The sequence below is a fragment of the Pyrus communis genome, chromosome 5 (genome assembly GCF_963583255.1).
Source record: "Pyrus communis chromosome 5, drPyrComm1.1, whole genome shotgun sequence".
NCBI lineage: Eukaryota > Viridiplantae > Streptophyta > Magnoliopsida > Rosales > Rosaceae > Pyrus > Pyrus communis.
In genome coordinates, this window is record NC_084807.1 from 28331311 (window position 1) to 28356551 (window position 25241).

The 25241-nt window shown below is 37.3% G+C and overlaps 4 protein-coding genes across 8 annotated transcripts; 2 read left to right on the forward strand and 2 right to left on the reverse strand.

The window, feature by feature from the left end:
• Positions 1-1737: 1737 nt before the first annotated feature.
• Positions 1738-6087, forward strand: LOC137734717 (cyclic nucleotide-gated ion channel 1-like). The gene is made up of 8 exons (XM_068473984.1): positions 1738-2049; positions 2578-2712; positions 3113-3665; positions 3976-4188; positions 4276-4574; positions 4717-4828; positions 4926-5162; positions 5255-6087. The coding sequence occupies exons 2-8, from the start codon at positions 2684-2686 to the stop codon at positions 5951-5953; spliced, it is 2142 nt and encodes a 713-aa protein (XP_068330085.1). The 5' UTR covers positions 1738-2049; positions 2578-2683; the 3' UTR covers positions 5954-6087.
• Positions 6088-7657: 1570 nt separating this feature from the next.
• Positions 7658-9574, forward strand: LOC137734554 (uncharacterized). Its single transcript, XM_068473798.1, has 4 exons — positions 7658-7916; positions 8090-8739; positions 9266-9306; positions 9395-9574. Exons 1-4 carry the CDS (start codon positions 7840-7842, stop codon positions 9572-9574), a joined length of 948 nt encoding a protein of 315 aa, XP_068329899.1. The 5' UTR covers positions 7658-7839.
• A 149-nt stretch (positions 9575-9723) lies between these two features.
• On the reverse strand, positions 9724-12255 carry LOC137735141 (uncharacterized). 2 transcript variants are annotated; one of them, XM_068474528.1, is made up of 2 exons: positions 11395-12255; positions 9724-10612 (listed from the first exon to the last, which is right to left on the reverse strand). In XM_068474528.1, exons 1-2 carry the CDS (start codon positions 11964-11966, stop codon positions 10546-10548), a joined length of 639 nt encoding a protein of 212 aa, XP_068330629.1. In that variant the 5' UTR covers positions 11967-12255; the 3' UTR covers positions 9724-10545. The 2 variants fall into 2 exon arrangements, with proteins under 2 accessions (XP_068330629.1, XP_068330628.1); XM_068474527.1 differs by having other exon boundaries at positions 9732-10612; positions 11406-12255.
• Positions 12256-16597: 4342 nt separating this feature from the next.
• LOC137734088 (COP1-interactive protein 1) lies at positions 16598-21388 on the reverse strand. 4 transcript variants are annotated; one of them, XM_068473364.1, is made up of 7 exons: positions 21224-21388; positions 20971-21117; positions 20007-20128; positions 19730-19913; positions 18305-19521; positions 17351-18201; positions 16598-17119 (listed from the first exon to the last, which is right to left on the reverse strand). In XM_068473364.1, the coding sequence occupies exons 5-7, from the start codon at positions 19494-19496 to the stop codon at positions 16769-16771; spliced, it is 2394 nt and encodes a 797-aa protein (XP_068329465.1). In that variant the 5' UTR covers positions 19497-19521; positions 19730-19913; positions 20007-20128; positions 20971-21117; positions 21224-21388; the 3' UTR covers positions 16598-16768. The 4 variants fall into 4 exon arrangements, with proteins under 4 accessions (XP_068329465.1, XP_068329463.1, XP_068329462.1 ...); XM_068473362.1 differs by having other exon boundaries at positions 19730-19863; positions 20960-21117; XM_068473361.1 differs by having other exon boundaries at positions 20960-21117.
• Positions 21389-25241: the final 3853 nt, after the last annotated feature.

Here is a 25241-nt window from a genome sequence, read left to right on the forward strand (position 1 = left end):
CTCAATAGCTTACCACGCTTGACGGAAGATCGAGCACCTCAGCAAGCGGCTTTCCCTCGTGAAAAATGATGTCGTTCTTCGCGTACAGCACCGGTGTGAGATGTTTGCAGATGGCGCCCAACAGTTGCTCGTCCATGTTTTGAAGTATCGGCACTTATCTGAGTGTCAATACTCGAAGAATGTGAAGAAAATTCTCCACGTCAATGCATGCGTATGTTTTCTTTCAGTTTGTGCTTCATAGATTGCCAAATCCGCACCTCAAAATTCCGAGGAAGTGAGTGGAAATGCATCCGCAATTCCATATCTTGTTCCTTCAATCTCATTTCCTCCGATCTCGCAACTTTTGACAGCAAATATTTCTGTTTGACAAGTTGACAACAAAAGACGGTTCATCAGGTTCGCAGTGGTGTAGCCTGAGTTATACAACATGTTACAAACAGAAATTGGCTTTAAACTTTTTCCCTAAAATTTCAAAATGGCAAACATAGGGATTGTATGGAAATACTTTTGAAATGATCGAAACCACTTTTAGTGAAAATAAATGTTTTTGAGACCAATCCTTATGAAAATGCAAGTGAATTAAAGTTATTTTTACAAGAAACACATAACTAGTGCTTCTTTTGCATAAAACACTTCAAGTGCTTTGGAACCTAAAAATTGAATCTCTATTACCATTTGCCAATACCATAAAAACGTTTTCAGTTATTTAAAAAAATGCAAGAAGCAGAAATGGCGACCTTAAAAAATGCGAAAGTCGATAGGTCCGTCAAGTCAACAGAAGCAACCAAGGCCATGGATGGATCGAGCTCTCATACGCATTGTCAAAGAAGTTTTCAGGAAATTTCACTCATCACGAGTCAACCAATCAAATTCTGATGACTTTGGGCTTTTGCTCTCCTTGGTTGCCAATTTAGAATTGACCTCGATTGAGTTCTTAAATATTATCTGTAAAACCGATTCGGTTTTATTTAGGTTTTAAAACATAAATTTCAATTTTTTTAGTAATTTAAGAACAACTAATTCACTTTAAGGGTGAGCAAAAATACACTCTTTATTATATGTATTTATTTATCATATGTAAAATGTTATTTAGTGAGATTATGAGAATTGTATTGTACACATGTAAGTTTAACTAAGTTGATTAAATCACTGTACAATTTTCTTTATGAAAATCTGAATTTTGAGTTTTTGTTGACGTGCTAGTGAATTGTGATTTTCTCTTGGACACATTGCCGATAGTTCCAACCAAAAAATGCTATAATATGATTAATATCGACTAATCCTCCTCGTTGCTCACTCAATACATTTCAACTGGGATTTAAAATACAATATATATTTGTAATGCTTTTCTTTCATTTTTTGTTGGTCCAATTTGCAATGTTTTTTCATGTGGGACTTAAAATACTAAAAAAATGGGGTAAAAATGAAAACTAAAAAGACAAAAGCGGTAAAACTGAAAATTAAAAAGACAAAAAGATACCATAGACCCGGGAAGCACGCGGGCACAAATGTACTTTTTCACGTCGGCGAGCGTACGCACCGTATCGGGTAATAACTGCAGACAGAGAGAGAGAGAGAGAGAGAGAGAGAGAGAGAGAGAGAGCGCACAAATTATTTAAAAAAAATTGGTTTTATTTCACGGGGGTGGGACCCAGGCCAGAAGACTTTGTTACTTTGCCATATCACAGTCGTTAAAATAATTGACCAAAAAATAATAAATCACAGTCGTCAAAATTGCTAACTTTGTTGGACTCTCTCTCTCTCTGTCTCTCTCTCTCTCTCTCCCCGGACGCCTCTGTTACAAAATCTATAATTTAATCTCGGCGAGGAGAGAGCGGGCCGACTCGGAGACTCGCTGACTCACTGCGTATTTCCCCGAACCCCCTTCTTCTTCTTCTTCTCTAATCTCTCTCCTTCTCTGTCACTGATTGAATATCGAGCACAAAAAGCTACCTGGGTCTTGGAGATAATCACAAGGAGAAGTTTCAGTTTCGGTTCTTCCGCCATGGATAATCTCTTCTCTTAGGCGCTCTCGGACTTTATTTCTTGGTGAGTTAACATATTTCATCCGTTTTTGTTGTTGGGTTTTCTTCAATTTGATATTTTTGGTCTGTTTTTTTTCGGTTTTTCTTTGGTTTCAGTGACATGGTTTTTCCCCCAAAGATTGGATTTTTAATTTTTGAATTTTGGGTTTTGATCTTTACTGGATAGGATGTGAAATTGGAAATCCAAAATATCTAATTTGTTGGAATTATTTGACTTTTGGTTCAAAATTTTGAATGGAAGAGGTCCCGTTGGTCCATTTTTGACCAAATTTTTATGTTTTGATTAAGTTTTGTTGTTAGCGATGAATTTATGGATGTATAAAACAAATGGACGCTAAATTTAGGGGGATATTTGCTCAAATGAAGATTTTTTTGTATGGATATTTAGTGTTAGTGCAATTTCTGCTTTTGGAATTGGGGCAAATAGCACTTTTTTATTAACTCGTAGGCGAGTAATTTTAGGAAACATCTTGTGATATTATGGAAGTTTTTATGTTGAACTCTCTTCATTTCACTTTGAATCTTTGTCTAGGGACTGATTCCGGGAACTTGGAGGTGCATGAGGGAGTTCTTTCGGTTGTTGAAACGTTCGGAGGTTGAATTTCCGGTGGAGATTCTATCGAAAACAAGTTGTAGTCATGAATTTTCAGCAAGAGAAGTTCGTCAGGTTAGTTTGACAATTAGTACTTATAACATTAGATACATGATATCATGTTGACTAGTTTGCAACTATATAACACTTTTCTCGCTTTCAGAACCAAATAAGTTTGGATTTTTGATGTTTCGTTGTCCTGCTACTACGAAGTACTTGCCTGAATTTTTACATCAGTGTCAATGGGATGATATAATGTGCCATTACTGTTGCTAATTTCACTTCTTTCACTGGTTCCGTCCTCATCTGAGCTCTTTGTTTGTTGCTAGGCTACTAGCTTTGGCACATAATTACACCATCCTGTCCCTGTCCTTTCGTTTCAGAGATATGTTATAACTTTTGTATGTAATGCTAGATGCTTGGAAATCTCCTTATGTGTAATTTATATTGGAATATCCATACCGTCTTATTTCAGGTTTCAGGACTGGACTGCAGAGAAAAATGTTGAGCCATTATATTCTCCAGATGATGATATGCCACCAGGGAAGTTCAGAGGAACGATTAACTCGGTCTCAGCCAAATTCCAAAGACGCTTGGAATCTGGTTCTGAGCGGATTAAAAAGTCATGGAAATCTTATTCAATTGACAGTGTTGTCGCCAACAGCTTTGGTGGTAGAATTCTTGATCCTCAAGGGCCATTCCTTCAGAAGTGGAATAAGATATTTGTATTGGCATGTATTTTTGCTGTCTCCCTTGATCCCTTGTTCTTTTACATCCCGGTGATTGATGATGAGAACAAGTGCCTTGGTTTGGACAGGAAGATGGAGATAACAGCTAGTGTTTTGCGTTCATTCACAGATATATTTTATATTGTTCACATAATTTTCCAGTTTCGTACTGGATTTATTGCTCCTTCTTCTCGAGTGTTTGGAAGAGGTGTTTTAGTTCAAGATGCTTGGGCCATTGCAAGGAGGTATCTCTCATCATACTTCGTAATTGACATTCTTGCAGTCCTGCCTCTCCCACAAGTAAGCTAACCCTTCCTACTTTGTATGAGGTGCATTAATATATTGTTTGGTTACCCATCTAATATGGTGGGTTGAGGAGTATCTTTATGCACAATCTGTACTCTCTCTGCATAGGATGGGTAATCGTTTTTGCCCAATATTGTGCTTACTCTTGGTGTTGCAAGTGTTACTAAGTCATATGTCGTATCTGCTACCTTAAATTCGGCATATAGTGTGGTTAGTTGTAGTCGATGTCTTGTTTAGACTGGAATGTTTGTGCAGTATTTTGATTCTACTTTGGATCACTAATAATACTATGAAATATGTCCAGGTGGTTATTCTAATTTTCATTCCAAGATTGGCAGGCTCGAGAACGTTGAATACAAAGAATTTGTTGAAGTTTGTGGTTTTGTTCCAGTATTTTCCAAGGTTTATACGAATATATCCATTGTATAGAGAAGTCACAAGGGCATCTGGTATACTTACCGAAACTGCTTGGGCAGGAGCTGCATTTAATCTTTTTCTTTACATGCTTGCCAGTCATGTAAGTTTGATCATGATATTCACTGCTACAATATAATTACTCATCTTTTTTAAATCTTCTGATTTTCAAGTGATTTGCTGTTCTTAGGTACTGGGAGCCTTTTGGTACTTGGTCTCTATAGAACGCGAAACCACTTGCTGGAAAGCAGCATGTGGGAACAATGCAACCATATGCTTGTTCAAGGATTTATACTGTGATACCGCGAGCTTGAATGCTTCTAGCAAGACCACATCCTTAAATTCTTCCTGCCCAATACAAGATGAAGACAAATTAAAGTTCGATTTTGGAATATTCTTTGATGCCCTTCAATCTGGTATTGTTGAGTCAAGCACAGATTTTCCTCAGAAATTCTTTTACTGCTTTTGGTGGGGCCTACGGAATTTGAGGTGTGCCTATACAACTTGTCTTAGTCTGCATTCTTAGGGTTTTCTGACGGTGATCTCAGTAGAGTTAACTTTTAAAAGGAGTATTTTATATTTGGCCCAGTATCTTTATTTGGTATTGATTCTCGACATTCTCATTTTGCAGTTCACTTGGTCAGAACCTTGCAACCAGTACATATGTATGGGAAATCTGCTTTGCAATCTTCATTTCCATTGCTGGATTGGTGCTATTTTCATTTCTCATCGGAAATATGCAGGTTGGTACTTAGTGTTGTGCATGTAGTTTTTGCAGGATTGAAGTATCGTTTCTATTTCTGTCGTGAGGTCCTGATGAACTTTAAATTGTTGAAACAGACATATTTGCAGTCTACAACCACGAGATTGGAGGAAATGAGAGTGAAAAGGAGAGATGCAGAACAATGGATGTCCCACCGCTTGCTACCCGATAATTTGAGAGAGCGCATCAGGCGGTACGAACAATATAAATGGCAAGAAACCAGAGGCGTTGATGAACAGAATTTGATATGTAATCTTCCGAAGGATCTTAGAAGGGACATAAAGCGCCATCTCTGTTTGGCTCTGCTTATGAGAGTGAGTTTCTCCACCATTAAGTTATTGTCATCTTAGTGTGCCTTTCAAACCGCTAGATATTGATTCTTACTTTTTCCTTGACTGCATTAAAGGTGCCAATGTTCGAGAAAATGGATGACCAACTGCTCGATGCAATGTGTGACTGTCTCAAGCCGGTACTATATACAGAGGCAAGCTATATCGTTCGGGAGGGAGACCCAGTCGACGAAATGCTCTTTATTATGCGGGGCAGGCTATTGACTATGACCACAAATGGTGGAAGAACCGGTTTCTTCAACTCAGAGTATCTCAAGGCCGGTGACTTTTGTGGCGAAGAACTTTTGACATGGGCTCTTGATCCCCACCCATCAGCTAATCTTCCCATCTCGACCAGAACTGTCCAAGCCCTTAGTGAAGTTGAAGCCTTTGCTTTAAAAGCGGATGACTTGAAGTTTGTAGCCTCTCAGTTCAGGCGACTCCACAGCAAGCAGCTCCGGCACACATTCAGGTTCTACTCACAACAGTGGAGGACTTGGGCAGCCACTTTTATACAAGCAGCGTGGCGCCGCCGTATGAAGAAGAAGCTAGAAGAGTCTCTGCAGGAAGAGGAGAATAGGCTGCAAGATGCATTGGCCAAGGCCGAGGCCAGCTCCCCAAGTCTAGGCGCCACCATTTATGCCTCCCGTTTTGCTGCTAATATACTGCATACTTTACGGCGCAGTGGTACACGGAAGGCAAGGGTGCCAGAGAGACTACCGGCCATGCTACTTCAGAAGCCGGCGGAGCCTGATTTTACTGCTGAAGAACAATAATCGTAGGTATATGGAGGTTTTGATTGAGTTATATGATTGCTCGTCTTCTTGTAAAATGTAAGTGTGAAACGGTTTAACCGATAAAAATGTAGAAAGGTGCAACTGCATAATGGTAGGGAGCCACTTTTTGTTTATGTGTGGTTTTTTCTCTCCACCCTTCCTACCGCTCACCATTTTATTTATCGCCGTTTAATGAGTTTAAATTTTGAGATTGTGTATACTTGTTACACATATTTCAAAATTTAAACTTATTTAACGGTAATGAATAGCATGGTGAGTATCACAATCATTTGAGGCAATGTTTGATTGAGGAGCAAGGCTTGCCTGTGCATTAACTTGGAAAAAGTAAAGGTTGAGATTTAACTATAGCTTATTTAGTTGAATCTCAACCGCTCATTGGTGACTAAAAATGTGTGGAAGAAACTAAACTTTTCATAGACAAGAGGATGGTGTAGTGCACTGGTTAAATGAAAGAGGAGGGTGTAGTGCACTGGTTAAATGAAAAATTAGAAGTGGAAAAAAACCTCCAATAAATTGGGATTTTTAAGGTCTCTCCCTTCTCTGAATTTTAATCTTTTGCACTTATTTTGTGTGAGGTCTTTATGTAACACACGGTCGCTCTTTGTCCTAGTTGTTGCTTTCCTTTTAGAGAAATGTTATTTAATGTTGTTTTCGTAAATTCTCGTGCTAACATTATAAAACGCATGCCAAAATATAATGTGGCAGAGAGTATCCACTTTAAAAGAGAGGATTTTTATTCCTCTTAATCACAAACTACCGTAATTAATTAAGAGATAAGAAAATTTAGTAGAGTAATGCGTGAAATGATTATTCTTACACTGGTACCGTAGAATCGTAATTAAGCAAATTTTAATGTGAATTTATGTCCACTACATCGTTAATCGTTCAGTAACCTCCTATCCTATCCTAACCTCTAGTCAAGTTTTCTGTTTTTTTGCGCCATCTTCATACATTTATTTGTGCATGCATTGTAAAATTGTTATCCTATCAATCGTTATTTTCACCATTATTCTTAACTAGGAAAAAAAATCCTCCCTAATATTCATAAAAAAAGATTAAAAAGCAGATGATGTTTTATCATGATGGCAAAAAATATAAAAGCCTATGCATCTTGGTGTAGGATCAATCCTCACTGATGCTATCGTTATTTTTGGAATTCGAACTTAAGATCTTCAACTTACAAGTAAAGATTAATATTACTATACCGTAATTCTAAACGACATAATTAATATATATATACACACACATTAATATATGCATTATACGTATACATACATATCTTGCAAAAGTAATTTTCTTTACCGCACACCTCTTTTATCTATTATTCAAAAAATACTACAAAATAGATTTTTTGAATAAGTAATACTCGATTTTTGACAAAAAATAAAAGAAGAAATAATAAACGAATTTCCCGTGTATACTTTTCTCATCTTGTATCTCATTGACTATTATTAAACAAATTATTAAATTTGTTTCTATCTACTAAACAGATTTCGAAATTTAAACTCATCTAACAGTAATAAATAGGATGATGACTGATAAGCATCATCATCACTTGAAGGTGGTGAGCAAAAAAATTTCCGTGAATTTGTGGGTGATAAATTAATTTTAAAGCCATATTCAAGTCAATTATTCTTAAACATTAAAATCATAATTAAGGCATGGTCCAGCCCCCTTTTGTGATTGGTAATTGTTCACAAATTAAATGTCCGATGTAGTAAGTGCCAAACAGGAACCGTAACCCCTTTGAGAGCGTCGGCACGGACTCTCTCATCCCATCAATCTCCTTCCCGACCCAGTCAAATTTATACTGCTTAATTCCTCCACCCTCTCTGATAGTTCTCCAAGCTTTCCAAAACTCTCCAATGGCAGATTCCATTTCCTCCCAACTTCTGTTTCCAAAAATTGAGACCGACCCACATGAGTTTAACTCCTCCATACAGTAAGATGATCGAAAAATTTGTACTTCTTGCTTTTTTTCCCCCGGTTAATCTTCCATTTATTTGTTCAAACATCTCAAGAACTGAAGAAGGCTGTATATGTATGTGTTTGTGTATGTATATGTTTTATGATTTTTACATGAATTTTAGTACATGGGTTACTTTACTTTTGCAGTGCTGCTGCATTAGAAAGTCTGCATCTTGAAAATTTCAATGGTTTCGATTCACCGCCATTGCCATTGGGATGCAAGTCCAACCAGCTTCCACAAATGGGTTCTCAAGATTTTGAGGATTCAGGCATCTGGGACTACATTTTGAACGACGCTGCTTTTCGATCACCTTTTGGTTACGAGGTGGTTGATGAAAAGTCCCTGACAACAATGGCGGAATCCGTTGACTGTTCGAACAGTGTTTCGGGTGATTCCGACGATGTTTTGAGGACGATCGAGTGGGGGATGAAGATTTGGGGCAAAGATGAAGATGAAAGCAGGACAAAAAATGAGAGTTGTTGCAAGAAGAGGTGTGGCACTCCATTGGAACTGGACGAGATTCAGAAGTATTTCGACGTGCCGATAACTCAGGCGGCCAAGGAGTTGAAGGTGGGATTGACGGTTTTGAAGAGGAGGTGCAGGGAACTGAACATCATGAGATGGCCGCACAGAAAGATCAAGAGCTTGAATGCTCTCATTGAAAATGTTAAGGTACGTAATTTTCATGTTCATGTGTTGTCAACTTGTCATATGATCTTTAGTGCTTATTTTGTCCGATGCTATTGGTTCCCCTCGAAACGAGAAAGATTTCGGTGTCATGGGAGTATACTTTCACGTTAGTATATCTTTCTTATCACGTGACCAGAGATATACTACTGAGAATTTTTCTCAGTTCTTTTCTTAAACGGAGATTACTTAGGATGCAATTGCAAGACTACTTAGTTTATTCTGAGGCTCATTACTATTGTTCTGAATTCTGACCAAGGACGAAGGATGACTACTTAGTTTATGGATCAAAAATTAAAAGAGGGTTTGAAAGCAATCTTCAAGTCTTGAAATATCTTCGAAATAACCTACATATTGGTAAACACGTGTTGCGATGAAAACGACTTTAAAATAAGGTCATGATGTGCCATGAATTTATTATATACATATACTTTAGGTAAACTATCATTTGTTCAGGGATTATCTTAGTTGAATTGACCACCTAAATTATTTTTTGGTAAATTAACTATTGAATGATTTGAAATTAATCAATTAACCCCCTCATTGTTAGATTCTATGAAATTTTATCCGCTTTATCGTCAAATAGTGGCACGATTTTATCCTCAAAAGTGAATAATGTGCTGGTCATGTGCCAGTATTTGACGGCACAGTAAATGAAATTTCATCAAATATGACGGTAAGGGGTTAATTGACAATGAACTTTGCTTTTGGAAAGTCATAATTAGTAATGTAGGGATTGACTGTTGAAAATTGAAATATTGCAGGGGATGGGATTGACGAATGATGTGATGATGCTGGAGGAGCACAAGAGGGTTCTACAGCAGATGCCGGACATGGAGTTGCCGGAGAGAGCCAAGAGGCTGAGGCAGGCTTGCTTCAAAACCAACTACAAGAAGAAGAGGGCTTTGTGTTTGACTGCTCTGCCGGTCCATGATTTAGTCTAGCTACCTTATATGCGCAAAATTATAGAATAGATGAGAAAATCATGACATGTTATATGGATAGGATGTGTTGAGAGGATGAAGTTCACATCTTTGGAACAATTGGCAAGATTGGTATATTTTCGATTCAAAAATGTCGAAGGCTTGATTCGTCAGGTTGACGTGACCTTGAACTTCGTATCTAACTATTTTCATCGATTACCCATTTCCTTGCCTGATATTGTGATCTAGAATTTGCATTTGATTCACATGCTAAGACACATAGTTCTATCATATATTATTGGAGTTTATGACTGTTTTTGTACCATTAGATGTGACGGACTTACCATTTCCTTTTAAGATATAAAAATGCATGATATACACGTTAATTCGTTGTTTTTGTCTGATCATGTCATTCATTCCTAAGTTTGAACTGAATTTCCTACCTAAAATTGATATCGCAGTCTTTAACTTACTCATCTCTTGTTGCAGTATACCATTTTCTCTCTCACATGAGGCGTTAGAGAAGTTTCTCTCCTAAAATAACAAGAAATTTACGATAAGAAAAAGGTTAATTAATTAATCTAATAAAAAAATCAGAGTAGATGCTCAGAAATTTAGATAAAGGGGGCAATTTGTTGGTACACTGAGGAATTATAGAGGGTTTATAAAAAGGAAAGGGATCCTCTCCGGATTCATTTCCACCAAATCCATCTAGTTCAGGATTCGGCCGTTAAAATTTGATCCAACGGTTTCAAACAGAAAGTCTCTTTAAAAGTTATAATAACTGTAGCCATTAGATCAAATTTCAACAGTCCGGATCCCGTGAATTTGGTGGAAAGGGATTTCCTTATAAAAGTGAAGCTCATGAATTTTAGACTAATTAAACTATTATTAATTTTCTGATATATTTACACATATTCTTCAACAAGTTGGAAATGGAGCGTCAGATGGGGTTGATCCAACGGTTGGAAGACTTTAGGAGGTCATATTTCTCAGTTTTTCTTGCTTGCGTCTCCATGGAACGGGGACCACCTGCTTAAAGCTTTCGCAAATGCTTGCCTGCAATGATAAAAAAATTAATACTAATTAACTATTTATTTGGCAAAACACTAATTAAATATTTGTGAGTTGAGAAATTATGTCACAAATAATCACATTAGGTAACTGATTAGAAGATACCAAATAAGATTATGTTGTCATCAATTAAACAAATAATAAAAAAAAAGAAACTGATTATAAAATAATCACATTTGGTATCCAAGAGAAGTCCAATAATTATTAGTGGTATTAATTTAGCACAAAATGGGAAGATAATGCGCACAATGCCAAACATTTGACAAGCAATTTTAAAGTCTTGTGAAGAAATTAAAAATAAAGAGTGTGGCATCAAATATTTTGTCCACAGAGTGACAATTATTATTATTTTTATTATTTATAAAAATAAAAATAAATCAGCCGGTGATTTTATCATGGTAGTCTAATCTTTCAAAAGTTGGAAAAACTCACATAGACATTTCAGCATTCTTTTGACGAGCATCGTGATATTCACCATTGATAAGAATCAAACTAAAACATGTCATGCGGGTCTAGAATTCGTCTCAAATCACTAGACGATCCTACGATGCTTATTATAGTAGGTGAATATGTTATATTTTGACCTAAAATTTTCAATACTTAAATATGACTCGTCCGGTTTAGCCAAAATTTTCAATATTATTATATAAAATTACATCGTTTTTGGTTGATTATTAATCCTCCTTAATACAATTTTCAAGCAAAAACTTAATTAAATTTGCTAATTGAGCGTTAGGGGAGCTAGTAAATAATTGAGATTTGGTTACCTCGTACTTACCCACATACGTGACCTTGTGTTGGAAGAATTCAAGAAGCTAGCTGTCCTCCTAACTCTTGTGATCTTCACCTTCGTTTCACCGCCGCCACTAGCCGGAGGCAAAAAGTCAAAGCCGCCGTGGTCAACAACCTCCTTGTTCTTCCTGAAACTTGCCCACCTCATAGACCCAAAACCGCCACCGCCACCGCCGCCGCCGACGCTCCTACAACTCTCCTTGCTCAACCTCTTACTCCCAAGAGCACCAGGGCTCCTATCTCTGAACGAAAACGACATAGTCCGCCCGTCGTCAGGCCCGTCCAACACGGTGGTCGGGGAGGTCGTGTTGGTAATTTTGGCCGCCTCGCTCTGCAACCTCGGAGGCAACTCCAAGGATCTCGCGCACTTGGGTTTGGATTCTGCGCTGCCGCCGCAGTCCCTGGGCTTTCCTGGAGCTTCCTCCCACTTGAATGGAACCGAGGCGGTGGTTTGGAGCGGCGGTGTTAACATCCCCTGCGGCTCCGGCGGCTGGGAAGGAAGCGAGAACAAAGACAGCTTCGGTGTTCTACTTGGTTCCGACGCCATTGATTCTTCTTATCGATTCTCTCTAGAACAATTTCTAAAAACTCTTTCGAAAAAACAGTGAAAGTAGAGGATTCTCGAAAAAAAACAGAGTAAGCTTCGTTTCTAGTCGGTTGGTGAGACGGGAAGTGTGAGTTTTTATAGAGAGAGAGAGAGAGAGTATTTGAGGGGTTTTTAGAGAGAGAAAGAGAGAGGAGAGGGAGAGGGAGAGGGGGTTGGGAGGCGGTGGAGGAAGGTGAATTGTTGTGAGAGGCAGAGAGCAAACGCTCCTGGCGCTTCTTCTTCACGAGAAAATGCCAGTTTCCTATAGTTTTTCTTACGTGCTGTTAGACCTAAATGCCCTTTAGTCAATGAGGTTTGGGGTCCCACCCTGGAAACTCTTGGTATTTTAGACTGACGTGGATAACGACCATCAATTCAATTGTAGTCCGTCAATTGGGTCGTGGAAAAAGTCTTAGTTAACGTGTAAACTATAGCTTTAACCATTGATTTTTCTAAACACGCGTATTCCTAAGTAAACACGTCGGTATGGTCACTACTATAATCTGGTCTTATTCATCTTTATTTAAAAATGAGGGATCTTAAGTTTGTATCTCGTAGATGACAAATTCGATATCAAATTAGATTGCCCATTATGTGACTTTGCCGAATTCTTCCTCCTCTTAATGTAAAAATATAAATGTACTAAAAAAACATGTCGGTGTATGGACCCAGGTGAGAAAAATGATAAAAGACATTAAATTTAAATGGTATTTTTCTTAAATCTTACGTTCGAAACTCGTGTGTATCAAATTCAAAATTGATTAAAGACTCGCATTTTTTTTGTTCTAAGTAAACACATCAGTGTATAAACTCGGATGCGGAGAAAGTAAAACGATGGGATGGTTATGATGGCAAATGGTAGAATTTGTAAAGATCAAAGTTTTAGCACACACAAGTGCACACCATATAAGAAATTTTGAAGTGCGTCCGGAATACTAGGCGAAACACCATATGTCGTCATATAATTGGAGGAAATTTTTTTTATATGTTATTCAAATTATATAATGACATTTAATGTTCGTGTTTTGAGTACATTGAAAAATCTCTCTACAACACAGATTAAAAGAGCCGGCTAACTGCGGCACATATTTTTTAACAACTTTTCCTTGGAATCATCTTCTTCCACTTTTTTTGTCACACACAAAACAAAATGAAAAAATGGTGCTAAAATTTAAATTGAACAAATTTGAGTGGGAATTATTATTCTCTTCTCCTTTTAGTCAGTTTTGTGACATGAAATTTGAAATATTTGGAAGATAGAGAGCTCTTTATCGGCATTCTTACAAGCTTTAACCAGTCAAAAGTTGCACAAAGGTGGCACATGTGCATGCCATGAAACTTTATTTTCTAAAATGTTGGGGCGGAGAAACGAAAAAGAAATAAAAAGAAGAAAAGAAACACTGAAAATTATTGTTTATTAGCAAAAAATTATTACGTATGTCAGTGTAATTACAGATAAGCGAGATAATGATATGAGACTACGAGAGAGATATACGACATATGATCAGTCGTGCACGAGGCTTTTGCTATAACGACTGCATTTATCTGCTCCTCATTTATACACTCCAACCGACATATTATACAATGGCAGTGTAGAAAGTTAGGGTAAAACACGCAACAGAAACATTGCCAATTTATTTGGTCACTTGTTTCTGCATTATTATTGGTTGAGGAAAATAAATAACTTCTTGCTAGCTGGCTCTCAAGTTCAAGTAACTAGTTTTTTTTTAAGAAGGCTTAGGGCCCCAAATAAAGTCCCATTCCTCTCTCAACACTTGGCACAATGATTTACGAACTCTTGTGTTCCTTTTCTCCACTCGTTCTCTTGTTTTTGTCTTTCGATTCATCTTTGATACATTTAGTATACAAAAACTAAACAAATCAGCAGTGTTGGCGACAGAGGCGGATCCACCTTGGGATAAGATGGGTCAGCTGACCACCAAACTCATAAATTCTTCATGGAAGAACTTGTGTTGCCCTTAGAAAACATGAAATGCCTTTGAAAGTTGCACTCTAACTGTTCGACGAATTACCTCTATCGACACTAGGCAGGGTAGATGCTAGCCTCATCTCTTTGTATGGTTTGTTAATTGCTATGAGCATCTTTAGACAGGCTCACTCGGTATAAGTTTACATCTATCGCCATACGCACTCAAAAGTTATTAACATAAATTAACATACTCGTTCGAAGATTATTAACATTTGTCGACAAACGTGTAATATAACTTGGCAAATTACCTTTCTAACTCCAAAATGCCAAGTCAGTACCAGCCATGATAGAGTGACAATTACACATGATCTCTCTTTTCTTGGTATGAAAGTGTTGGACTTTAGATTTTTAGATACATAGTTGTATCCACTACCTGCCCATTAGGTCTTTAATTTCATTTTTCCTTTTCCAATTGTCCAAGGAGGCAAGGATGCTTCTAGTGCTTCATTTTATTAAATTGTTTATTTTATTTTACAGACATTAATGGAATTAAGATGGTATAACAATGTGCTCACATTATGCAGTTATGTTCAAATTCTCCTTCTTATAATTAGATTAAATTAGAATATCACTTGAACAAAGAAAAAAATTGTGCCCCCGAAAATCACATTGATAGCTTTTACTCGTGTCTTAGCTCATCTGAGGGCTAAATTTGCCTCAATTGTAGACTACATTTCGGCACTAGTTTTATGATCAAATTTTACTTAAGGTGGAGGTTCCTATACCTGGCCACTCAAATCATTGGCTCCCTAAACGACAAAACAACAACAAGAACATGTGCTTACTATTTTGGAACAGAATAATAATATGCATCATGAAAAATATTTATAAAAAAAAATATCAGTCAGTGGCTTCGTCATAATAATTCATCATTATGGGAGTTGGAAAGACTTACATAGACATTTCAGAATTTCTTCATCACCATCGTGCGTCCATCAACGTCAAAAATCAAGTTTAAAGAGTGCCGTGCGAAATACGAACTTGAAATTCGTCTCTGATCACTAGCCACCCGTGGTGTTTAAAAATGTTTTTGATGAGGAATACAATTCAACACACAGAGAGAGAGAGAGAGAGAGAGAGAGAGAGAGAGAGAGAGAGCAATGATAGCACCTAATTGACAAGAAAGCAACCTTCTCCTTCACAAGAAAGGTTGATGACCCAAGTTTTTAATCAGCAGAGCCCCAACACAACCACCCCAATTCAAAACTGAAATGCAAATTGGGAACACTAGCAGACGTTGAGCCATTCAACCTGACTGAGACATCCCCAAGCCCCATCCTCCCCATTAATGGCCGCCTCTCTAATTTCTATCAGTGACTGAGAACTGTGAGCCTTTCCTTTTCCGTCCAGGAAAAAGAACATGGGATTGAAACCCTAATAAGTTCATCCCAAAGCTCCATCTGGAACTCTCACATTGAGCTTTTGACCTCAACTTTCAAATTCTAATCACCAAATTTTCTCTTCGTTTGTTATTAGCTCAGTGTCGTTTGAAATTGGTTATGAAATGGCCAAAAGCACTTTCTGAAAACTAAAAGTGTTTATTGGTCGTAGAAGTGCTTTATGAAGAATCGCTTGTCAAATGTTTTTTTATAAAGCTATTTCAAGTTTTTTTTTTTTTTTTCAATAAAACACTTGAATGCTTAACAAAAATTTAAACGTTTTTCCTGATGAAAGCACTTGTATATGAGCAAAATTGTTTTCTACAAGAGTAGTCTCTAAACCGCTCTTAATGTATTGTGACAACTATCGATCTCTTGTAACTTGGTAACTTTATAGTACAATTGAAGGTCGGCAAGTATTGGATTCGACCGACGCCCGAATGAATGAACACAATGACCAAAATTTGTTGGGACAAATAGTAGGCATCAAAACCCAACAAAACTAGTCCATCAGTTTGAAACACAAAATTTTTTTGTTATCACGACGCTTAACCGATTTGGGGGCGGCTGCTAATAAAAGACAACGAAGCTCTTCAAGGTCCCATGATTGAACTTTGAAGGAGACAAGCTATAGAGTTTGGAGAGTGATCAATGTTTAGACAAGTTAATTAGTAAATTTAGACGACAAATAGCTAGTTATCAGAGTTTAGTGGGAATAATTAGAGGTGGAGCCTTGAAGGGACAAGATGGGCTCAGGCTCATTCTGACATTTTTTTTTCAGGTAAAAAAGTGTAGTGTTATGCTTATGATTTTCAAGGTTTTCCGTAGGCTCAAAACCTCAACCCAACATTTTTGTTTTAATTTCTTTCATTAGGTTTGATTTGAGGTTGGTAGCTCCTATGGAGTTCAGACAATTCAGTGCTTGTGAGCTTTGAGGAGGGCTTTGGTCTGGAGATTAGTGGAGGGAGAGAGGGAGAGTGGGAGAGAGGAAGAAAGTCAGAGAGGCTTGAGATTTAGGTTTAATGAAGAGGATGATGAGGATGACACAGTACCAGACCCAAACAATGTTGGTCAGTTGCTCACCACATGGCAGAGTAATTTTTGTAAGATTATGAGAGCGTTTTAGATTGAGACATTTGAGCCCCGTGTACTCTGAATGCTGACTCCGCCACTGGTAATAATCCTATGTGTTCATCACCCCCTTATTCATCAAAGGCTTGACATGCAGAGATGATTTGCTCAATCAAAAGTATAGTACATGAAAGTTAAGTTCTTGGCATTCCTTCTGCATTAAAATTATATATGTTATTTGCCTATAGCTCTCTATACAAATCTGAGTATATAAATCAGTCGAAACTACCGTTATTGATCGAACTCCTTGCGTTTTTTCATCACTACCTCCTCAAATGTATCATCCCATCACAAGCCAAGGTCCCCTCAAGATCTCCAATGATTCGCGCTATCCGAACTTCCAGACCTCTTTGAACTTCCTGGAAGAGAGTTTTAATGAAATCAGTGAAGCGCTTCATGTCGAAGCTTGCACACGTCTCTAGCTCTTCCGCAACCCCAACGAGTCCAGAAGCAATCTTGGGTTGGATTTCCATTAGTTTCTGCCCCGTTGCAACCATATATCTCTGCAGCTGAAACGTTTCGTCAAGATGGCGCTCTAGTGTCTTTATCTTGTCCTTTGTTCTTGCAGTATTTGAATCTCCATGTCTACCATTTAGATTGAGATCATTGTCATGCTGAAAATCATAAGGAATTCAAAAACAAATTACGTGTCATTATTGTATAGTGAAGCTAGTAACAATGTGCTAGTTTCAATATTAACTTCAGTTTTCGAACTTTTTGGTCACCGTTAGATCCTAAATTTTCATAGAACTACAGCTAGACGGTATAGTTTTTTTGTAGGAAACCGTTGTGAAGGTCGTATTCTTGCTGAAAATTCACTAACAAGATTAAGAATCGAAGCTTACCATCCGTTGGCAGAGGTCATCAACCTTCCCCTGGAGTGACTGATATCGGCCAACTTGCTTATTCAGCAACAACATCAGCATGAGAAAGCCTTTAATCCCACTTTGCCCATCATCATTGCTTTCGGTATGACTTTCACCGGCTTCTTGCTTTCCTGAAAACCTTTCAAGCATAATAAGCTGCTGCTTCAGCCTCTTGATCTTGTAAGAAACACCAAGAGCTTGAAGATCCATCCTCCACGGCGAAGTATTTGTACTTGAGACCTGGCGTGGTGATGCTAACTTTTCAGCACCGTCAACTTCTACTGGACTCGCACTTCCCGCTTGACTTGTACCCTCGTGGGAAGTATCCTTCTCACCTTCAAACTCTTTGTCAGGAGACTTCACAGCTGCAGCATTGAACTGGGTAGAAGATGGAGTTTCCTCTTCTTTCTTACCACCTTCCTCTTCGCATGGTTCCACCGAACTTGTCTTTCTTTTTGGATCTTCCGTCTTCACTTTCATACTTATGATATTTAAGTTGTTTGTCTGGCAGTTTAGAAACCGTGACTGTGATGCAAACTGCTCTTTTAGGGAAGTTAGTTCATCTTCCCGCTCCAATAACAAGGCTTCCAACTTCATATTATCGTGTCTGAGATGCGATATATCTTTGTTCAGTCCCTCAACATGAGATTCTAGCCGCTTAGATTCTAATTCCATGCTCATCAAACGCCATCGATAAGTTTCTAATTTCTCATCTTTAAGTCTCAATTGTTCAACAAAAGCATCCATTTCTAGGTGATGCCTTTGCTCAATTAGCGCTGCATACCTCTCTGCCTCGGAGCGAACCCAACCTTCCAACTGCTTTATATCAGCTGCGATCAATCATAGAACAAGGTTAAATCAAGAAACCGAAAGTGGTTAAGCGGAGGAACCATATATGTTAAATCAAAAGGATAATTAATAATTCATTCTCACCTAGGTCCTTTGCCTCAAACGAGTACCCATCAGAATCGTCTCTAAATTCAGAATGTTCATAGCCAAGAAGAGCATTGATTGGCTGTGGTCTTGTCTTTCCATTTTGTAAATGAGATGTACCTGTTGCACTGGAATTCACCCCTCTTTCGTTTAAAGCAATTTCAAACCTAGAATTCGCTTTCTCCAACATACTTCTCAATGAATGCCTCTCATGTCTAGACTCCGAGGAGACTACCTTCCATCGTTCTGTTTCAAGCTCAGCTTGCTTCCTCTTTGCCTTTGATAATTTCATCTCCTTTAGAAGCATGTGCTTCTCTGTTGTGTCTAACTTGGATTTTCTAAGCATCGCTGACAAAATCTTGTCTTTCTGTTCCAAATCCGTATGCATCTTTACAATCTCCGCAGATATTTTCTGAACCATCAAAACCGACTCCTCCTTTTGATCTAAGACGACATTCAACTCTCGCTTAGTAGCTTCTACTTGCCTAAGTGCTCGACCCATATCAGCATCAAGCTGCCGTTGGCTTGAAATAAGCTCCAAACGTGCAGTTTTGTGCCTCAAAAGCTCAGAAGAATGTTCTTGGGCTGCACGCTTAGCACTCTCTCTCAATTCTTCCGCCGCACTTTCAGCCTTTGTTAGCTTCTCTTCCAATTCTTTCAACTTCTGCTCCAATTCCCCCATTGCCTTATCCTTAGATTGCACCAAAAGCTTCACATCCTTCATTCTATCATTCATTGCAGAAATTGCTTCATCCTGCTTTTTCTCACGAACCTTCAATGCATTTATTAGCATCCCAATATGCTGCCGCAGTTTCTTTCGTTCGTTCAACCAGCTCTGCTCCTGTGCAGCAAAGATGCTCACGACTTTCTCGTTGGCTTTTGCATCTTCATGCCTCAGTCTCTTCAACTCTCTGATCTCTTTTTCTGCATCCTCAAGTTTATGGAGAAGTGCGGAATCTTGCACACTTCTTCCTTCTTTCTGAACTCTCCATACAAGCAATCCCAACAGTTGCGCACTTCCTCGAAGCATTTTCTCCCGCACTTCGGACAACCTCTCATCTTGCATATCAGGCATTGACAGGAGCCGCAGAGCAAAGAATGCACACGACACACCAAAATACGTAGGATACAAACTATCACTCTTATCTTCACAGACAAATAAATTTGAATTGGAGACCACTTTCTCTTCCATTACTCAGAAATTTTCTTCCTTTCGTCTGGGAAAACATAAAACCGGAAAACAAAAGATTAGAATTCGATCAGGAAACTGAAAATCTAAGCATTCACAAAAATCCATTTCGAGAAAAGAGGAAAGATAATCGACTATAATTTCTAATAAGATATAAACATCTCACTTAGTGCAGTACTAGAAAACAGAAAGAAACTGTTTCATCAACGAGTTTCATGAATTGTAGTTGAACTTACAGAAAGAAGGAACTTATGATTGCTTGCAGCTCAAAACCACAGAGCGAAGCTTATAGCGGAGTAAAAGTGTAGCTCGGAAAGAGCAATGCTTCAATGGAGATCCTGAAGCATCAACCACACCAAACAGCATTCACCTTCTACCACACAAGTTATATGACAACAAACGCGTTACTCGTGCCTGGTACTGCAAAATCAGTTAAATCGAGATGTATTCAAAACGGAAATGAAAAACGAAACAGAATTTAAAGAATCCCCTGGATTTCAGTGAAAGACTGACCTAGCAAAGCAAGCCCCACATGCTTCTTCTCCCCTCCACCGGCTTTTATCCTCCTTTTTCTCTTCAGCACAGGTCAGGAGTCATGAGTGATTGCTGCCATTGGAATCAAAAGCACCAGATTCCTGGGCTGTTTGTCACCATTACTGATCAGACGGTGGACTCCAACAAAACAATAAACATATCTCAACCAAACACTTCTCCCTATAAATATTGTATATTTCCAGAGTGGCTTACCTGGATTAAAACTACACTGCATAAAATAATTTGTAAAAGCATATAGACAAAAGGGACCCCAAAAGACTACAAAATCAAAAGCACTTTTCAGTAATCAGAAAGTTTGTGCTTCTTCCTTTTTTTTCTAATTTTATCTACTAAAACAAGCTCAAAAGATGTTCTTGCACTGTTGGGTGGACTCAAAATATCAGTGCAATAATAAACAAGCTCATTAGCTCAAATCTCCGAGAAATGATTTCTACACACTTTTACTGCAAACCCGCATTAAATTAAACATGAATGTGCAGAGAAAGAAAATAGCGCGTGAAAATCATTTCTCTATCTCACTAAAAACCCAATTAGGATTAGAAAACCTCATTAGTTGCACTGAAAAGTAAAAACCCATGATTAAATTTTCAACATGCACCAAGAAATCCAATTGACTTCAGTAACAGTTCTTTCCCCCCCCCCCCCCCCCCCAAAAAAAAAAAAAAAAACACCAATTCTTCGGTTACTTATTCACAGCAATAGCAAACCAATTAGATATAACAACCACCACCGAGTATCATCCCACTAAGTGGGATTCGCTCAGTTGTATGAATTCTATAATGCCGCTGCCATTAAGTGGGATCGGCTTGCTATATGAATCTTAAAACCCCATTGCGCTCGATTTTTCATCATACACTCCGTTAGCAAACCAATAAGATATGCATTGCAAAGTAAAAAAGAAGTAGAAATACATGAGTTTCACCAGTGAAAGGTCCAAGTGAGCTGCAACTGAGCAGGAGCATCTCTTGCAAATGATGAGAGCAAGCAAGGCAAGAAGGTCATGGGTCCACAGAGAGAGAGAGAGAGGGAGGTGGGCTTCCTCTCAAGTTCCTTGCTTTGCCTCTGAGACCTGTAAAGCAGGAAACTTGTTCATGAAACACTACACTGCAAATCCATTGCACTTGAAAGAGCAGCATCATATTTACTAATTAATTATTGGTTAGAGAAATAATCACCTTAAATTTTTATTTAATTTTTCCTTGATCTGCCCTTGGAATCTGGGGTTGGTAATGCAGTATTCATTTGATTATCTCCATTCTCCAAGCAATCTCTCTCTCCTCTCTCTCTCTCTCTCTCTCTCTCTTGCATAACATATCTCAAATCAAATAAATAAAAAAGAAAAAACAATTAGAAGGTACAAAAGAAACGAGGGTCACAGTCAAGTCTGGGCATTTGGGATCACAGCCCATGTTCCCAGCTCCCACCATGGCATTGTATTAAATTATTGTGCCTTTCTTGGGTCCCAGCAGGATAATGTGTACTGCTGCACAATGCTTCAAAAATTTAGCTTCATAATAAAGTTTTAATCTTTCATTTAAAGAACACGAATACGAAATGGTTTGACATTTTCTCTTCAATTTTAGTGCTTTCACACACGATGAGCCTCATATGTACAAAATTTGCGATGTAACTGATTGTATATTCCGTGCACATGAAACAAAAATAATATTAATTAAAAACATACAATTATTGTTATAATTAATATTTAATAATGTGTAATTGTGTAAATTATAAGTTAAGAATCTTTAGAAATCTAGAATATCATTCCTATTAAACTTTATTTTACTTGGAGAACAAGTTATTTTCTTCTTATTACTACTAGCATTTGCCTATACACTTTATGTGTATGAACACATTTTTTTAGAAAATAAGAACGAGAAAGGGAGAGGGAGATAGGGAGAACGTGGGGGGAGTGGGAGGTGTTTGTTTTTCATTTTTTATTTATTTATTTATTTATTTTATTTTATTTATAGTGGAGGAATTTTAACATCACTTGTAAGTGAGGTTTCAATAAAAAATAGTAAAATTTGGACCTGTGAAATTACATTATTGCCATCATTTTTTTTGTGTGATAGAAAACTAATTTGTCTTTTTACCTTATTTTGGTTGACAAATAGGGTTCCATTAATTAGTAGAGATAAACTAGGCATAAGGAATAGCATTACAGGATTCCTCAAGCCTTTCTACATGTGACATCCCACATCGCCCAGGGGAGTGATCCTTAAATGTATATTTTCATCCCTACCTAGCACGATGCCTTTTGGGAACTCATGAGCAACTTCTCAGTGGGTCACCCATCATGGGATTGCTCTAGCCCCCTTCTCGCTTAACTTCGGAGTTCCTACGGAACCCGAAGCCAGTGAGCTCCCAAAAGGACTCGTGCTAGGTAGGGATGAGAATATACATTTAAGGATCACTCCCCTGGGCGATGTGGAATGTCACACTACATCTCTTTCTGTTGCACCCTCTCTCACAAATAGGCCACAACAACGAGTTATATATTAAAATTCAAGTTAAGTATGGATCACCACTCAACTTTTAGGAGTGATTCCAAACTGGTCCTAACATATTAAAACATTCTTAATAACTACCTAAAGTTTTAAAGAAAGGACATATATTAGGTTCACTAATATTCAATGATGACATGGACAAATATTAAGCAGTGTTTGTAACTCTCAAGTCATCTATGGTGATTTGAATTTCCAAATTGACGCCATTTAGCTTAAGCAAATTTGTGGTTAACTTGCCTAAAATGGGGCAATTTGACAAATTTGAACTCCAAAGATGTCGATTAGTGAAAATCAACTTTAGTATTTGTCCACCTCATCATTTAATGCTAATAACGTCATTACTTAATGTTGGTGAAGTTTGTGATAACTTACCAGATGTTTAGTTTTCAAACGTTAGGTAATTATTTTCATATTCAGTATGACTCTCTATATTGGCATATTGAATAATTGAGTCATCAATCATTCACAAACACACCCTTCCAAAGAACTTGATTAGGACTTTTCACCAAAACTTGTTAACTCCATTGAGATTTTTCCCTTTTGGTTCAAAAACTCCATTGACATCAAATCATCAAATTTAAAAAAGAAATTGATGTATGTCAAATGAAAAAAATAATAATAATAATAACATCGAGGGCTTGAATGAGTTAAATAAGAGTTTCCTTTCGCATTTAAGGTTTGAAATTTGAATTTTCTATATTGTTTGTATCTTACTTGTTGCAAAATATCAAAAAACAGCACACATAGCAGTGCAAAGGTAATATTGCTGTGAAATTAGAGAAATTTTTTAGTGTGTCAAGAACACGGCTTGGTATACAAGTGTAATAATACAATTAGTTGGAAACTTAAAAAATAAAATTTCCAACTAATTGTAATATGATACTTAATGTGCAGTACCGTGTTCACAACATACAGAAAATTTTATGGTGAAATTGGATGATCGAAATGAATGGTGAAAACTCAATAATACCCTACCTACTCTTCATAATTCACAAGCGGAAAACAAAACTATATGTTTTTTGAATTCAACAGATTTGACCCCAACGTCGACAAGAGAAATTGACTCAAATGATGAAAATACAAATTCCAACTGCTGCAATAATATCTTGTCAAGATTTTATTGATTTGTCATCATTATTTGACCCGTATCATTACTATTTGATTTTGATCATTTAACCAAACAAAATTTGTAAAATCGTCGTTTCACCCAGATTTCTCAAAATAAAATGATTAACTAAAAAAAAAAATATTCAAAAATTAAATAAAAAAAATTAAAAACCGAAAACTAAAATGATTACCGAACAAATCTCTTACATATTTAATAATTAGAGCAGAAAGCAACCGAGTAGTTCGTCTGCCAAGGTCTGAGCAGATACCTGATCCCAATCAAATTCAAGGACATGAGAACCCAATATTTTGGCAGGGAAGGACGTCGATGATGGGTGATTCAGAACATCTGAACAGAAATATTCGAATATCATGACAAAAATACAGTAAGTTCTTCTGTAACATTCTATCCCTTACTAAACATTCCGGAACACGTTCTGTGAACCATATCTAAATGGTAGGGTACACAATATAAATAGATCCCACCGTTATTTTTTTGTTTTAATAAATGATATTATCTGCTACTTAGTATGACGGTCTATTGTTATTCCTCTTTATTTGTAAGTAAGAGGTCTTAGGTTTGATTTTCGCCAAATGTGAGTTTGAACCATATTATTGTTAGCCCATTGTGAAGCTAAGCTCATCCCATCTCATTAGTGTAGATAATAATCTCACAATGGACTAACAATAATGTGGTTCAAACTCGATTTTGGATGAGAATCAAACCTAAGACCTATTACTTACAAATGAAGAGGAATATCACTAGACCGTAGTACTAAGTGACAGATCTCACCTCTATAAGAGCGACGATTTAGACGTGGTTTACAAAATGTTGTATGCCGTATGCTTAGCTTTTCTCAAACGCTATCCCTGTGCGTGTGACAATTAACTTTATTTATTATTATTTTTTTATATATTAGTATTAGTTTTGGGAAGTATAATTGGCGTGCCAATAACAAGTATAGAATATTAGTATTGTTTTCAAATATAGAAAGTTTGGAATGTAGAATGAGATTTTTGGTGTGCCAATAACAATTCCCTTAGTTTTATCAAATTTATATAAAAAAAAGAAATTGACTAATATCTAAACTACGTATTAACAAAAGACTTTTGTCGACCAATTAACATTAATTTGAAGATTTTGAAGGCTTCTTCCTTTTTTTCCTTCTTCATTTATATACGATTAATTCTAAATGCAAAGGAAACTCTTAAAAGTGGATCTGTCATTGAACTCTCTGCCACTCATATTCTCTCCACAATATTTTATAATATCAGAAATTAATGTTAAAATACGAGGTGACAGAGAGTTTATGAAAAATTCTATTTTGAAAGTCTACCTAGCATTTCACTTTCTAATTTCTGATCTACCATCGAAACGACAAAAATATTTCGCCGTTTGAAATCAGTGTTGTTTGACCCGGTTGCAAACTGGGCATAGAGATCCACGATAGGCCAACCCGTGCACCGCTCCGCATTCAATTCAGCTCCACGCTAACTTACGCCGGAGGCGCATATCTCCCTTTATAAACATGTCTCCATCTCCTTTCCGACGTTTCTAATTTTATGTTCTCCAGAG